Raw genomic sequence first — 15,478 nt, 5'->3', positions numbered from 1 at the left:
GGACGAATTTCTTTATTATTATGAATATTTTTTTTTTTTTTCGGTTTTCTTTCCCCTTCGATTTTTGTTTAATTTTGTACAAAAACATTTCAGCTAAAAATGGGCTCGTGTTGTGGCTGCCGACGACATATACACAACGCATACACGCACGTTATTTATGTCCCTGAATTTGAACGCCATGGGATCTCGGTCTTCTTCTCCTCTTGACCAAGATTGAAATTGCGTAAGAAAAAAAAAAGGAAGTTAGACTTCATCTTTTACGAAGTTTTTCTCTTTTGTTTTTCTTATTGAAATTATTCTAATAATAATATTTTAAAGAAATTCGAAATTTCGATATGCATCGTGAAAGGAAAAACAAATGAAAAAGAATTTAAAAAAAAAAACAAAAAAACGACGCTGTCGTTTTTGCCAGAAATGTTTGCTTTGTCTTCACTGCGTGAATAGAAGGGGATGAAAGGGGGGGGGACACAACTTTTGATAGAAGTTGAGGTAGATGAATGGGGATGATGGTGGTCGCCCTACAATGTTCGATGAAGGAGTCGGATGAATTACAACGTGAAATTTTGAAATTGCTGGATGATTTGACGCAAAAAAAAAATCAAAGCAGAGTCTGGCAAAAACGATCAAAATAATGTCAAAAGTAAAACAAACAAAAAAAAAGAAACTTGTTTAAATAAACAAACAACTAAGCAAAAAAAAAAAAAACTGAGATCTGGCGGGGTTCGGACCCGATGAACGCTCACGCAATTAGACCGAAAAAAAAAAAAAAGTGATACGCACAACGACGACATACAATACTTCCTTTCACTCCACATTCTCTTCCCATTCTGGCCTGGTTTTGTCGACCCCCACTCATTAAAAAAAAATTTGAAAAAAATAAAAAACAACAAAAATTCAATAATTAACCATTGCATCTTTGGTTGGCCTCGATCGACTTATTGGAGTTTTTGGGGGAATCGGGCTGGAGAAGGAAGGCACCCCGACCCAACCTTCCCAATTGGGAAAAGTTAAGTAAACTTCGAAAAAAAAAAAATAATAATAATTGATTGAACTTGAAAGGCTAAAAAAAAAAAAAAATAGCAGGGTGGAGATGGCGGGGAGGAGTGGGGAATTTTTAAATTATCACAATGATGCAATGTGTACGTTCAAGACCTAGAGCCGATTCTGCGCTTGCTATTGACGTCAGATTACTATGTCAAAGAGACAGTGTTGTTACCCTGTAAAGGTAATTTGATTAGGTCACTGCCAGAACCTAAAAATATTGCGTTATGCTATTTTTGTGTACAGATGAAAGGAGGGGGGAAGGATAGGAAAAAAAATTTTTTTTTTGTCTGAGATCGGATTAAATCTATGGCTGGTTGTTTTCTGATGATTGTTGCAGGAAAATGAGGAGAGTGGAGGGGGGAGAAACAAAATTCCGGAGCAAAAAAAAAAAAAAAAACCTCAGGCACAAATCAAAAAAGCCTTTCCACGAAGATATGCATCAACTAAAGAGAAGAGTAAAGAAGAAGAAGAAAAAAAAAAAAAAAAAAACTTCGCCCACCTTCTCTCTTATTGGCTGAAAATAGGGGGGAGGAAAAGGAGTTCTGGGGCAGGAAAAAAGAAAAGAAAAAAGGGTTTGGAGGCGCGCCGACTGGCGATTTTTATCCGAACCTCTCTTTGACGAGGAACATGAGCTTTTTCTTGCCCTTGTAGGCCACTTTCATATTTTCGATCAACTGGCCGAATTGCATGAGGCCGTCGTGGGCCAAAAGGAAAGTCTCGCGAGCTTTAGCCAGAAAGTCGATAAAGTCGCCGTAGTGGCGAGGACTGATGTGCGTCAAACGAGAGTGCGTCGTATTGACGTAAGCCGCGATAGCAGCGTCCAGTAGCGGTTTCAACGGCGCCTTTAAAAAACAAAAACAAAAAACAAAAAAAAAAAGTTATTACATTTTTCAAAAGGCTAAAGCGTCACAATGTACTCGTTCATACCTTATCGTATGGGAGGGGCTTGACGCAACGGCGTTTGGCTTCGGGCGGACAGGCGGAGGCAACGCCGGGCGCCGAGACGGCGCACCGTCGTAGGACGTCAGACAATACGGTGGCGCACTGAACGTTCTTGACCAAGAGGGGAATCATGGTACTGAGCTCCGATTTGCCCAGCGAATGACTCAGCGCGCACGCCCAATGGATGTCGTTGATGGCCGCGTGAGTGTCCTGAACAAACAAGGACATGAGGGGGATGAGTCAAGCTCTTTACGTAGCTTCTGGAAAGTGAAAATAATAAAACAAAAAAACGTAATCAATATCGTTTGTCAATACTTGATTGTAGGCCAGATGGACGTTTTTCATGGCCAGCAACGCCAGTTTATACGCCCGGTGAGGATATCCGCGATGTTCCATGTATCGAGCGATGGTAAAGAGCTGCATGGACGTCATGATGTGCGAGGCGGCATCGATGACAATCTGATAGGCCGTTTCGAAGCTGATGGGCGCGCTCTCGCACAGGTTGAGGGCGTTGAGCGCACAGTTGGGTGGATCCTGGATACAATCAGTCGGTAGAGAGCGAGAGGCAGAAAAACACATCCATTAGTTAACCGTGTTTATTTTTGATTTATACTTTTTTGTTTATGGTCAAACCCCAACTCATCGTTAATTCTGCCTCTGTTTTTTTTTTTTGTTTTTTTTTTTCCATTTGGATTTCCAAAACGAAAACAAAAACAACTTTCGGCCCTGCAGGCTCTGCCGGAATTTCCAAGTTCAAACTCACCTTTGTGGCGCACTGTAGGGCCAACGTCCGGGCACAGTTGGAGAGCTCCTCCTGTTGGACGTAACTCAAGTTGAGCCTCATGACCGTGCTGTGCGACATGATGGTGCTGGCGACCGGTCCTGTAACCACGAAAGCAAAACAAAAAGGGAAAAATTGAAAATAAAGAAACAAAACAAAACCCCAAAAACAATTGAAGAAGAGCCACACACACACACACACACACACAACACACAAAAATGAAAATAAAGTGGTCCGTCGAGTTTTACCGGTTGCTTCTGTGGGCGTGAACAGCTGATACCAGTTGTGCATGATGGAGAGCAAGGCTTCGAATCCGACTTCTGTGGCGCACGTGACGAGCCAGCGTACCATCTCGCGGCGGCGCCAGTTGACGGACGAGAGCGTCATCCTCATGACTTGCAGGCCGAGTTCGAAGGCCACGTTGAGCAGAGTCGGATGCCTCGGCCCGTCTTGTGGTGTAGCGAAGCGGAAGGCGTCCTGCGCCAGCTTGAACAAGTGTGACGAGCTGTGAATGTTGCGCTGCGCCGACTCGAGCACCGTCCGCAGCCGGTTAATGTCCCCTTTGGCGGCGCTCAACATTGTCGACGCTAGAGAGCACTGCTGGGCTTCGATGTGGCCAAGAGTGAACCAGCGCGGGTAGCGGCTCAACACCAGCGAGCTCACGTTGCCGTTGACCGGATCGTCAACGTCCTCGTGGTCTTCCAAAATCGGCAGCCTCATCGCCCGCAGTCCAACTTTGTACGCCAAATCCGTGTCGTGCGGCAGGAGGGCCAGGAAGAGGAACTTGGCGTACGTGTGCATGGGGATGCTCTCCGGGTGGATACCCGATCCCAGGCCGGATGTCGGGCCCGACTCGAGGAGCATCATCGACTGTTTCCTCAAGACGGACACGAGGACCGTGTCCAGCTCCATCTCCTGCAGCTTCTGCAGGAGCCGCTCCTCCTGCTTGCACGCCTTCTCCTGTGAATAGAGGCCGGCCGGCATGACTCGTTGCTGGCCCAGTCCTATTAAGGCCGCTTCCGTGGCCAGCGTCAGATACGACTCGTTGCGATCCCTCGATCCGGACACGCCGACGTGCTGGTAACGCGGCGGAGTGGCCGTCGCGTTCTGTTCGCCATCGGCGCCGAGCCCGATCGGATCGAAGTAGTACTGATTGCTGATGCCACCTCGGTTCTGATCGTCGGGCACGAGAGAGGCTTCGGCCAGCGTGTCGAAGAGGCAGCCGATGGGGTCGAGCGGATGTCCAATCCAGCCCTCAGCGGCTGAAGGCACCAAGGCTGGGTTCCTAGCGACAGACGATCCGGTACACTTGACCGACGATCGGCTCTGTTGCTCATCCCATCGCTGCTGGCTCTGCAGCTGGTCTTGCTTCAGCGTCCGGATGATTGAGACGGCCAACCGAAGGGCTTCGACCGTATAACCGTGAGACCGGAGGGCATCCACCCGGGCACAAGCTGTCGGGACGTGTTCTGTTCCAATGAATTTAGTAACAAAAAAGAAGAAATAAATAAATAAAATCATGAGAAAATGTCATTCAATCAATCAGTCAACAATCCCCGTCCATTAAAACGGGTCGGCGAGGTGAATGTTCAACAAAAACGAGCGGATAAACACACACACACACACACACACACGCACACAAAAAATTGTCCTTCAAGTTTTGAGTCTTGAATCTCCACAACCTGTGTGATATAAAAAAAAAACTGGAAATGCTACGTCTTATTATTTGTTAGTGATGTAGTTGCTGTGTCATCACGTAATGATTTCTATCGAAAAAAAGAAAAAAAAAAACTATTGTAACTTTTCCCACGAATTTCTTTTTTTTTTTTATCTTTAAACAAAAACCGGCTACTTTTTATTTACTACTCGGTCGGGATTTTCGTGGGAAATTCAAAAATGTTTTCAATGAACGCGCAGGCAAGCGCCACAGACGTAAAAGAGAGCATCATCTAGTTAAGCCTACACCAACAATTCGAGCTACACTTAGAGATAAATGTATAAGATGTAAAAATACGAGATGACTGTACTGGCCAACGATTTCGCTCTTGAAACGTTCTATTTTCAGTTGAGACAAAAAGCCAGAAATTTTTTGGAACGACCCAACAAAGTACTTCTTTTTTTCTTTTTTGGCTGCGAACAAAATTACAAATTGAGTTGCCCCCCTTTTTTTTTTTTGACCCACTCCCTATCTGTTTGCCCTTCGCCTTGGTCACCACCCACCAAAACCTTACCAACGAAAAGGTTACGAAACATTTTTTTTTTTTTCAAGTTGACGCAACATAAATCTAATCAAATGCCTACAGATAAAAAAAACGAGGAAACAAAAAAAAAAATGAAAACAGAAAGCTGCCGTCAAACACAGACGGAGTAAACGGACTAAACACACACACAGACAGTGTGTGTGTGTGTGTGTGTGTGCTATAATAAAAAATGGAGAAAAAAAAAAGAGAGTCCACAGTACGAAATAAGAGCAAAGCTTTCGCTGCTACGTGACCATTGAAATGCCCTTTCTTTTTTTTTTTTTTCTTCACTTACACACAGACACACAGACACACACACGGTCTCTCTCAATATTTACCATGCCAAAGAGGCTGTCCCTGCGGGTTGATGTTGTTTGTGCTGTGCGGCTCATTGCTGGACGATAGGTTATCGTGGGCTAATATTAACTTCAGATGGATGTTGTCCCACGTCAAACTGATGGCGTCGATGGCTCTGTCGAAATGATTCCGAAAACAATCAGGAAAGAAACGCACACAAAAAAAAAATAGATTAGATTCAGACTACGAGTGAAACATTTCGTGTGAAAAAAAAAAAAAAAAAAAGAATGAGACCCTTTTTTGGGGTACCTGTGAAAGACACTACGACGTCGCACAGTGACGGCTCCTCCTCTCGCATTCCTCGTGATCGGCACGTAATTGTTAACGTTATTGTTGTTGGCCGTGGATGCGTTCCGGTTGGCGTTGCTAATACTGTGATCTAAGCTGGCCTCTCGCCCGCGTCTATCGTTTTAGATAAAAATAAATTCAACAAAAATTTTTTTTAAAATGAACATCGCGACTTTGATGAGGTCACGCATTGGAAAAAGAAAAAGAAAAAAGATGTTTTACCGAGATGCTTCGTCGTCGTCATCGGAGCTCTCGGAACTAGTGGAATCGTCCCCTTGAACCGACCTTCTAGGCCGCAGTCGGTTGCTCTCTTGACCTGATGACGTTTGCGGCCTGCTCATTGAAACGACACAACAAAAATTGAGTTAAATAGATTTTTTTAAAACGTTAAACGTGAGAGACGTACCTAAAATCGGGGTCCTCTGGAGGGCAGACGTCCACTTGGGACCAGCGTTCAAGCATTTGGCGCCAGTGCAGCTTGTCGCTTGGGTTGCAATGAGGATTGAGGACGACGCAGACCCAAAGGGCTCCTAAAAAGGTTAACACAACAACACATTATTAATGAAAAATTGCGCACAAGATTAGAATGAAGGAAATGCAAACTAAAAAAAAAAAAAAAAAAAAAAAAGAAGGTCCAATCGATTTATTTATAGGGCATTTAAAAGTGGAAAAGGTTCGAACCGAGTTGATCCCAAAGTTGGCGGCACTTGTCGGTCATCGGAGTGCCTTGCGTCTTCCACTGGAAGAGCCTCGGATCGGCCAGAAACTGGTCGGTGATGAGCGTGAGCATTCGCGAGCCGTTAGAGTCCCTGGCCCTCAGCATTTCCCGCACCTTGGCGAACATGGACACCAGCTGCTTGTTGACGTTGTAGTAGCCGCCTTGAGAGAGGAACGATCGCACCTGTTCACAGACTTGCTCCTCGTCCAGGTGCCAACTGTGTTCGTCGTCGGCACTGGCTCCAGCCGTTGGATCCGGTGCACCTAAAAAAAACCAAAAAAAAAAAAAAAAAAATGTATTTTAATATTTAAAATTTTTTTTTTTTTTTTTGTGATGTGTTAATTGTTTCTGTTTTCCCATTTTTTAATTGGGCGGTATGAGTATGGCTGTAATGAATAATCGTCTGGGGGATAGCAATAGAATTTATTTTAGAGATTTAAAGCAAACCGGATTTTCTCTTCCTGCCCATAATCGGATGAAATGTTATGGAAAGGAAGAGAGAAAACGGGAACACACCGATAGGGACTCTTACAATTCTATTTTTTTTTTCCTACACCCATTCCAGTCGAGGAGATTATAGGAACAAGTTGACTTTTTTTTTTTTTTTTTTTTTTTCATTTTTATTTACCTGGAATGCGATTGATCTCCGAACGCTGCTGTAGAATTTCATCTGCCAACTTTTGAGCCGTGGGCAGCACTTCCGTGTGATGCTCCGAGATCAGGTATTGCACAAACTTTTGCAATTGCTGCCGATCCATTTGTAGTAACGTTTCTGCTCGGCGTTAGTATCAACGTGGCCCCAAAACGACAAGGGAACAACAAAAACAAGATAAAAAGAAAAAAAAAAAAAAAAAGAAAAAAAAAATGTTACATTGCAAAAGGTGAGTAAACAGGAAATTACGATGGCAACAGCGAGATAATGATTGTAAACGAACATGTCTCTTACGGGCGGGGCTAGGCCACTTGGCAAACACATAGGGAAAAGGAGAAAAGGAGCAAGTGATATTTACCTGAAATGGGCACTCGTAATCTGACGGTGTCGGCATTGCGTATTCTGAACAAGGCCAGAGCGACAACATGTTGACACCAAAAGATGTCTCTGGCTTCGCAGCTGCACGTCACTGACGTGATCTTACACCTGCGGCGTTCACAGCGTATTATGTTATTGTACGCATCCATCCATCCATCCGGAAGAGAAGAGAAAGAGAGGGAAAAAAAAATTCGTATGAGTTACAAAAGAATCAACCAAATAAAAAAAATTTAAAAAAAAAAGGGAAGGGGAAGAGAAAAAAAACGGAGGATGGGGAGGGGGAGGGGGGAGATGGCGACGGGCGCGTCAGATGTTGGACACGGACGTACCGGTCGAAGCTGACGGAGACGCGGTATTTCTTCTCCGTTTCCACCGGCGGTCCTGCTACTGCCGTTCCACCCGCAACAACGCCTCCTCCAGCAGCGCCACCGCCGCCGACGGCACCAGATGATGAAGAAGGAGGTAGCGGACTGCCGCTCGACGATTTAGGCGCCGTCACCGTCCCGCTCAAGTGGAAACCTTAAAGAGAAGAAGAAAAAAATAAATAAAATAAAATAAAATCCTAAACAAACATAAAATTAAACGGCCGATTTTGAATGCCACGAGAAATTTAAACAAATCAGAAAAATAAAACGCAAAAAGGTAAGGCACGTTTTTTTTTTTTTGTTTTTTTTTTTTTTTACATTCGTCATTGGAATTGCGACAAGTAGGAGGACAGCAATGAGAAATCTGCTGGATCGATATGCATTTATTATATCATCAAACACACACACACACAAAAACGTGGAAAATCGCGGGGGATGGGTACGCGTATTCCAACCCCACACGCACACACACGAAAGGGAACGACCTCAACGAGATAGAGACTACCGCCGTATTGATTAGCGTGCGGATCTGTTGAGAGGTGCCAGTGTGGTCCCCCCCCCCCCCCCAACCTATGCATATCCAATGCGGTCCGTCCATCCACACACACACACACACACACAAGGCAGGAAGAGAAGTCTGAGCCTTTCGACTCGAGTAGTCTCGAGTAGACTTCGGAAGAGAGAGAGAGAGAGACGAGACAGATGTCTGCATGTATAACTACGACACAGTACATACCCCCCTCCCCCCCCCCCCTTTTTTTTTCTCCAAAAACCGGAGTCTCTTTACGAGAAAACTTCTTCCGGTTGGAAAAGTAAGACAAACTTTTTATTCTTTTTTTTTTTTTTTTTTGCAGGGCTCTACTTGATGTTGGCTTGTAACTACACACTACTCCAAATGAAAAAAGAGCACATTTTTTTTTTTTTTGTTCATCTTGGCAAAAAAAAAAAAAAAAAGAAAAAAAAAAAGACATGGGGACCAGATTTCCAGGCTCTTTATTCCAAGTCGTGCATATCTTTTTATTCTAATGACAGGGAGCCTCGTAGCTCACAAAAAGGGAGTCGTAGCTCCTCCACCAATAGGGACATAGAAGTAAACTATAATATGGGTCTAAGTATATGGTTTACAATCGTCCACATGGGTCTGAATAAGCAGCACACACATGTGAGTAGGGAAAAGCGGGAGAAACCTCCTCCCCCTCCCTCCTGTTTTTAAGGGGGAGGGGGAGGAAGAAAAACCACCGCTTCCTATCCAATCACCCCATCCACCCACACCGTCTAACACTGACGTACACGCACAGTACTACTGTACTACCGACTACTATTACTAACTATCTCCATCTGCAATGAATAGGACACTAGACGAAAAGTGGGGGAGGTGGATGGGGGTAGGCAATTTTCAGATACGAACCCGACCAGAGAGAGAGAGAATAAGGCTAAACACTCAAACCTACACCCAAGACCGGAGGGGGCCATTTTTCAAAGAGGGGGTTTCTATGTGTATATGTGTATGCATATCCATAAATGCTTGCGCCAGAGTCCCCCCCCCACCCCGCTCTCTTAAAAAAAAAAAAAAAAAAAAAGACCTAAAATCCTATAACACAAGATGTGGGGCATCGTCAAGTAACAGGAACCTGGGGAAAGGAAAGGAAGCAAAAAATAAAAAATAAAAAATAAGGCAAGCCGGCGCGCGCAGCCTTAAAGTACAGTAGATATTTATGGAATCGATAACAAAAACATACGAGAGAGAAAGAGAAAAACGAATATAGATCTAAAGTTTTTCGTTTTTTTTTTTGATTGGATTAGTTCGTCTCACTCTTCAGCGCAGCCAAGTTTAAAGACACACGGGGAAAAACCAGCGGGGGGGGGGGGGGGGGTTCAAGAAGAAAACTTGACTTGTCCTGGAAAGGATTCTATTCCGGTTTGTTCCAGTTATGTATTTTTTTCTTTCTTGGGTTGTTTGGAAACCCTTCTAAGAACAAAAAAAAAAAAAGCCTGTACAGATGTTGGCTCTTCTTTTCTTTTTCAGGATTTTTGTTGAAGCTCCAAAATACAAAAAAAAAAAAAAAAAAAAAAAAAAAAATGACCCTGTCTTTATTTTTTCTTCTTCTTCTCGGTTAAGTCGTGCGGGATGGGACTGAACGCTAGGCGGAAGAAGCTCGAGGCGGAGTGAAAAGAAGAAGAAAAAAGGAATAGCGGCGGCAGCAGCGGCGCAATACACACACATCCGCAGGAAATTTCAGTTGTTGGGTATGATAACAAAACGAAATGACAACAACAACAACAACAACAACATAAAAAAAAGGGCTTCTTCTATCTAAGAGAAACCTCTACAAACTGTGTGCGTTTCACACGGACACAAACTCTCCCCGCACCAACATCCTCGTTTCTACGGCGCTTTTTTTTTTGCATCCGGAGGGAGAGACACAATCAATGAATGAAATTTCAAAATTCATTAAAAAAAAAAAAAAAGACGACAAATTTTCATTGTCTTTTTGAATTTCACTCGTGACACGAAACTATTCCGTACAGATGAACGACAAACAAACAAACAAACAAAAAAAAAAAAATCCGGAAGGATTTCACGTGTGTGGGGGATATGAAATTCCTTTCCCTTTACCACCACCACCATCACCACTACACAACAACATTGTTTTCTACCTTTTTTTTTTTTTTTTTTTTATTTACATTTTTGTTTTTTTAAAGAAAAGGCCTTGACTCAAAAAGAAGAAGAAGAAGAGATAGGGGAGGGCGAGGGGAGTCCTTTTAAATCACGGGCGGGCGGACGGGAGTGAAAGAGGAGATGATGAAAAGTCATGCGAGGAAAGAAGAAAGAGAGGTCGTGAGGGGCGTCGGGTGACGTCACGTTCGCCCTTTCACGTCACGACCGGGAAAACGATAGGCGAAGAGGAGAAAGGATGATGAAAAACGGTGGATGAGGGAGGAAAAGAGATAGGAGAAGGAATGACGTAAGGAGAGAGAGAGAGAGAGAGAGAAAGGAGAGCAGCAGTAACAACAACAAAAAAGGGAAGACGGCCAATGTCAAGCTGCCGCTGCTTTCATAGAACCGAAAAAACGAAGATAAAAAAAAAAAAATGCTCCACAACGTGGAGAAATTGTAAAAGTAAAAACCCTCCCTTTTTCTTCTTCTTCTTCTTCTTCTTTTATTATTGTTATTATTCTTAGAGGGCATACATTTATATATATTTTTACTTGATGGCGTCTTTGGTTGGTGGTCGAGTTTTCCAGCTGCTTCTTCGACATACACGGGGCAAAAAAAAAAAAAGGTCTTTTTTCTGTATCTACGCTTCAGGGCTGGTAAGAAAAGAAAAGAAACGAAGAATACTATCTAATACATATATATATATATATATATATTTTAACCGGAACTTGATCTCCCTCCCCTCACGCACACACTTTTATTATTTTTCTCACAGATCTTTTTTTTTTTTTTTTTCCTTCCTTTTCTTCTCTCTTTTTTTTCCACACTGGAGGAATGCTATGTACACTTTTATATACACAAGAAGAAGAGAAGGGGGGGGGGGATTGAGAAAAGAAGAAGAAAAAGGAGGAGGAGGAGGACAGAAAGAGAGAAGCGGACGGACCTGGACGTCGTCCCCGGGTCCCGGTCGCTGGCCCTTTAAAAAAGAAAGGGGGCAGGCAAAAAAAAAAAAAAAAGAAGAAAAAGCAAGGCCCCAGAGATAGAGAGAGAGACTAGTCTGTCCGTCCTTGACTCTGCTACACCAGAGGGGAATGAAAGAATGGAGGAAAAAGGGGAGAGAGAGAGAGACGGATTTTTTTTTTATTATTATTCCCGTTGTAGTTTTGTTTTGGTTCTTTTTTTTTTTTATTATTTCGGACGTCCTCTTTTTCAACATTCCGTCCCTCTCAAACTTCTCTTTTTTCCTCCACAATCCTCAAAAATTACAAGGAAAACAAAAATTTGTTTTTCTTGTTGCAGGATTCCTAACAGACTGAAAATAACACGAAAAAAAAAAAGCAAAACAAAAGAGAAACGCGTGAGCTGCTAAACGTTCTCCGGTTCCTACCCCAACAACGAGCATGGCACATGATGACGACCATAAAAATCCATGTAAGTGACATCATCGTTTCTGTCTCCCCGATCGATACACGTTCCACTCCCGACGCCTGCACACTTCAATTTCTCGGCCTTTTTGCTTATCACCTCCGTACGACCGAAACAATCCAGGTAAGAATTCCGACACACAAAGTAAATGATATTTCTTATTTTTTTTTTTTTTTTGTGTGTGTGTGTGTGTGTGTGTGGTACTCGCTATTATTTTGCTATTTTCTCAGATGCTGATTGTTGGTTGCCTTGCGGCTAAACGAATTCATTTCCCCAAAAGACTCACACACGCACACACACACACACACACACAATATATATATATATATATACATATACATACGTCTATACACCTTTTTTTTTCTCTTCTTCTCCGCCCGCAGGTGATGGGTTCCAGGCATCTTTTTTTTCCCCTTTTTGCTCTCTCTCTCTCTCTCCCCGCTATATGTATTTTTGTATGTGTGTGTGTCTGGTCTTTCTTCCTTCTCAACAATAAAAAATGGTCTCTGTTTTTTTTTTTTTTTTTTTTTCAGGAAAAAACACAAAACAAGACAGAAACATTTCTAGAAGGCAGGTCGAAGAGCTTTTTTGGCTTTGGTTTTTTTTTTTGTCTGAAATAACTGCGTGTGTGTGTGTGTGCTTTATTGATAGGACCGTAAGTTGAAGAGAACGAGCGGCCATCTTCTTTCTTATTTAAAAAACAAAAAGTGGGAAAAAGAAACGAAGAGGATTTTTTTTTCTTCTTCTTCTCTTCTTTCCTCATCGATTTGTCTGGCGGCAATACGGTCAGAGAAAGGCGAAGAGCAAAAAAAAAAAAAAAAAAAAAAAAAAAAAAAAAAATGAACCGAGTTAACGATCGGAATAATAATAATAATAAAAAAGGTATTGATCCTAGTTGGGTATATACACACAGGGCGGTAGAAATCTTGTTTTTCGAAGCAAAGCGCCATTTTCGACAGCCATCGGTGAACCGACCGACACTACTAATGCTGGCCGTATACTGCTCCATTTGACACGTGTAGAAAGCAAGAAAAAAAAAAAAGAACTAGAGCTCCATCAAGGATATCAAGGATCAGATATGGCCAATAAATAGCCAATGTACAGCACCCCACAGGCCGGTACCTCCACCCCGCAGCCGACAAAAGATCAAAAAAGAAAGAAGGGAATCGAGAACGAGAAAAACAGTAGCGGATGCTCGGGGCAGCTGGACCTTGTCCACCAAAAGAAAACAACCATTTTCAAGAAGGGAGCAATCAATAATAAACTAGTCTCTACGCACATACACAACGAGAAACCTCACGCATAGAGAAAGATAGAACATGTCCGATTTATTTTCCCTTGTATATTCCAATTGTAAGTGACGTATCAACGCTGCGCTTGCGCACCACACCCTCGCCAATTGAATCCGCCCAACTCCGCACACACACACATACACACACACACACACACACCGCTGTCTCTCAATTTCTCTGGGGGTCCCCAGTCCCTTTCCTACTGACACATTGAAATGCATCCCGACATCGATTTCCGATACAACCTCGTCGCTAGCCTTAACGCGTGTACTACTACACCGCCCGTGTCAGTGCACCCTCCTCCTTCCAGTTCCATCACACAAGTCTGAACTTGAACTGTTTCTTAATCGATAATTTTTCGCCATTAAAAACTTTGGGAGAGGAAAAGAAAAGAAAAAGCCAAGGTTTTAATTAAAACCATCCTTTCATTGCTAACAAAAAACGTTTGGTTTACTCGTTTCCTTAAACAAAAACTTGGCATATTTTGTGGCTTTTTATTTTTGTGGGGTTAGAAGCAATCCTCCGAAGGGTGGGCCTTTGCATACAATGGAACACGTGAAGGAGAAGAAGAAGTAAAAAATAAAAAACTATAGTCTTCATGAAAATGACAAGGGACTGCTGGACTATGTTCCACCCCCTTGTGAGGAATAATCTACTACATTTAAAGCGAGTAGCGGAACAAAATGGCACCCCTGAAGCCATTTTCTGGAAGGAGGGGGGGACAACAACTATTTTCTAAAGGTTAAAGTAAAAAAAAAAAAAAGGGGGGGAGGCAGTGTGTGTGTGTGTGTAGCATTTAATGTATGCATTGCGGTTTCCAAAGAGAGCCAACAAGAGTTTTTGAACCTGACATATAAACACCAAAAAAAGAAGAGAGTCTGAAAAAAAAAAAAAAAAAAAAAAAAAAAAAAAAATTGGAAAGTTGTTGGGAGAGTGAGACAAGACAAAATAGAATTCCTTCAGCCTTCAGGTTTTTTTTTTCGACCTTAATGGCCGGTTGATTTCCTTCAGACATACAGAAAGAAAAGAAGTAGAGGCTTTCTCTTCTTTCCATTTGATTTTTTATTTTTAGACGGAGTAAAAGAAAAGAAAAAAAAAATGGAACGTACCGACTTGTAGTACCGAGTCGACACAGCCCGACTCAAAGAGCTTCAACCCTCGATGAAATGGTAGATTTTGGTATTCCAACGAGTTTGTCGACGGTCTTGAGAGAGAGGAATACATGCAAATGTCGCGTTCGTTGCGCGGAAACGACCAGAAGATGACGCGACGTTGCACCGGCTCCGGAATGCGGTCGTATCGCTCTTCGATCCGCTGGAAGGGAATCTGTTGAGCCACAATACGGGCGCAGATGTCCAGGAGCGTGTCGGGCGTTCGTCCCGTGCCCGAGCTACTCCCGCTGCTGTTCATGCCCGAGCCACTTCCACTGAAACCTCCAGAGCCCGAGCCCGATAAACCCAATAGACCCATCATCATTTTAGCACCACCACCACTACCACTGACGACACTATTGCTGCCGCTGCTGCTGCCACTAACACCACCACCATTGTCGCTCGCTGACAGACTGCCCGGCACGACGAATCGGCCGCCGCCGCTGCAGCACGGTCTGCGCGAGGCGGCCATTCTCTGTCATCTGCTGCTTTCCAATGTCTTGTTGCAACTTTTGTTTTCTTCTTTTTTTTTTTTGTTATTTTATTTGGGTTTTTTTTTTTGTGTGTGTGTTTGAAACGTGTAAGGAAGGGAGAGGAAAAATACACGAAAAGAAACTGGAAAAAAAGGAGGAGGAGGAGCAAAAAAGGGAGGCTTATGGCTTCCTGTGGGCTGCCAGCAAAATACACACGTACACACACACTCACACACACACACAGCACACACCAGGAACGAAAAAAAAAAAAAAAAATTCGATAAGAGAGTGATCCGAAGCCTAACGTAACCTGGTCGGCAATTTCACTTGAGCTTTAGGGTCTCGAAAGAGAGTTCTGAAAGAGAGAAAATGGACGACCAACGACGGCGACACGAGTAGAACACCATCACTTTCGCTAGGTCCAAAAGTGTTCTGGCCGAAATGGAACGAAAGAAGTGAAACCGTGGGGAGGCGATTCGTAATCCGTTTCTTTTTTTTTTTTTTTCGAACAGCACACACAAAAGAAGACGAAAAACACAAACACACACAAAACACACACACACACACACACAACTTGCAATTTCACTTGTGTGTTTTTGTTACGTCCTCGATGTTTTGTGGTCGGCGAACACGATGACGGCGACCGTACACCCGCGCGACTACCTCCGTTCTGACGGGCCCCACACAAAAGATGGGCGAACTCTACTCAGACT

General features: G+C 43.3%; 1 protein-coding gene across 1 annotated transcript; it reads right to left on the bottom strand.

Moving 5' to 3' along the window:
- Positions 1–1,596: 1,596 nt before the first annotated feature.
- On the bottom strand, positions 1,597–15,424 carry LOC130692146 (zinc finger SWIM domain-containing protein 4-like). Its single transcript, XM_057515222.2, has 14 exons — positions 14,251–15,424; positions 7,730–7,919; positions 7,381–7,508; positions 6,999–7,142; positions 6,334–6,633; positions 6,059–6,182; positions 5,875–5,985; positions 5,614–5,766; positions 5,346–5,479; positions 3,016–4,236; positions 2,750–2,868; positions 2,302–2,520; positions 1,972–2,196; positions 1,597–1,886 (listed from the first exon to the last, which is right to left on the bottom strand). Exons 1-14 carry the CDS (start codon positions 14,762–14,764, stop codon positions 1,644–1,646), a joined length of 3,825 nt encoding a protein of 1,274 aa, XP_057371205.1. The 5' UTR covers positions 14,765–15,424; the 3' UTR covers positions 1,597–1,643.
- Between the last annotated feature and the right edge of the window lie 54 nt (positions 15,425–15,478).

This window comes from Daphnia carinata, chromosome 1 (genome assembly GCF_022539665.2).
Source record: "Daphnia carinata strain CSIRO-1 chromosome 1, CSIRO_AGI_Dcar_HiC_V3, whole genome shotgun sequence".
NCBI lineage: Eukaryota > Metazoa > Arthropoda > Branchiopoda > Diplostraca > Daphniidae > Daphnia > Daphnia carinata.
Note: the sequence above shows the minus strand (reverse complement) of the source record. Positions and strands in the feature narration are given on the sequence as shown.

Coding starts and splice junctions, on each gene's coding strand:
- LOC130692146 (XM_057515222.2), bottom strand. CDS start 14,764: ATGGCCGCCTCGCGCAGACCGTGCTGCAGCGGCGGCGGCCGATTCGTC. Junction 7,143..7,380: donor ATTACGAGTGCCCATTTCAG/GTAAATATCACT, acceptor AACGCCGAGCAG/AAACGTTACTACAAATGGAT. Junction 2,197..2,301: donor TCCATCTGGCCTACAATCAA/GTATTGACAAAC, acceptor TTGTTTGTTCAG/GACACTCACGCGGCCATCAA.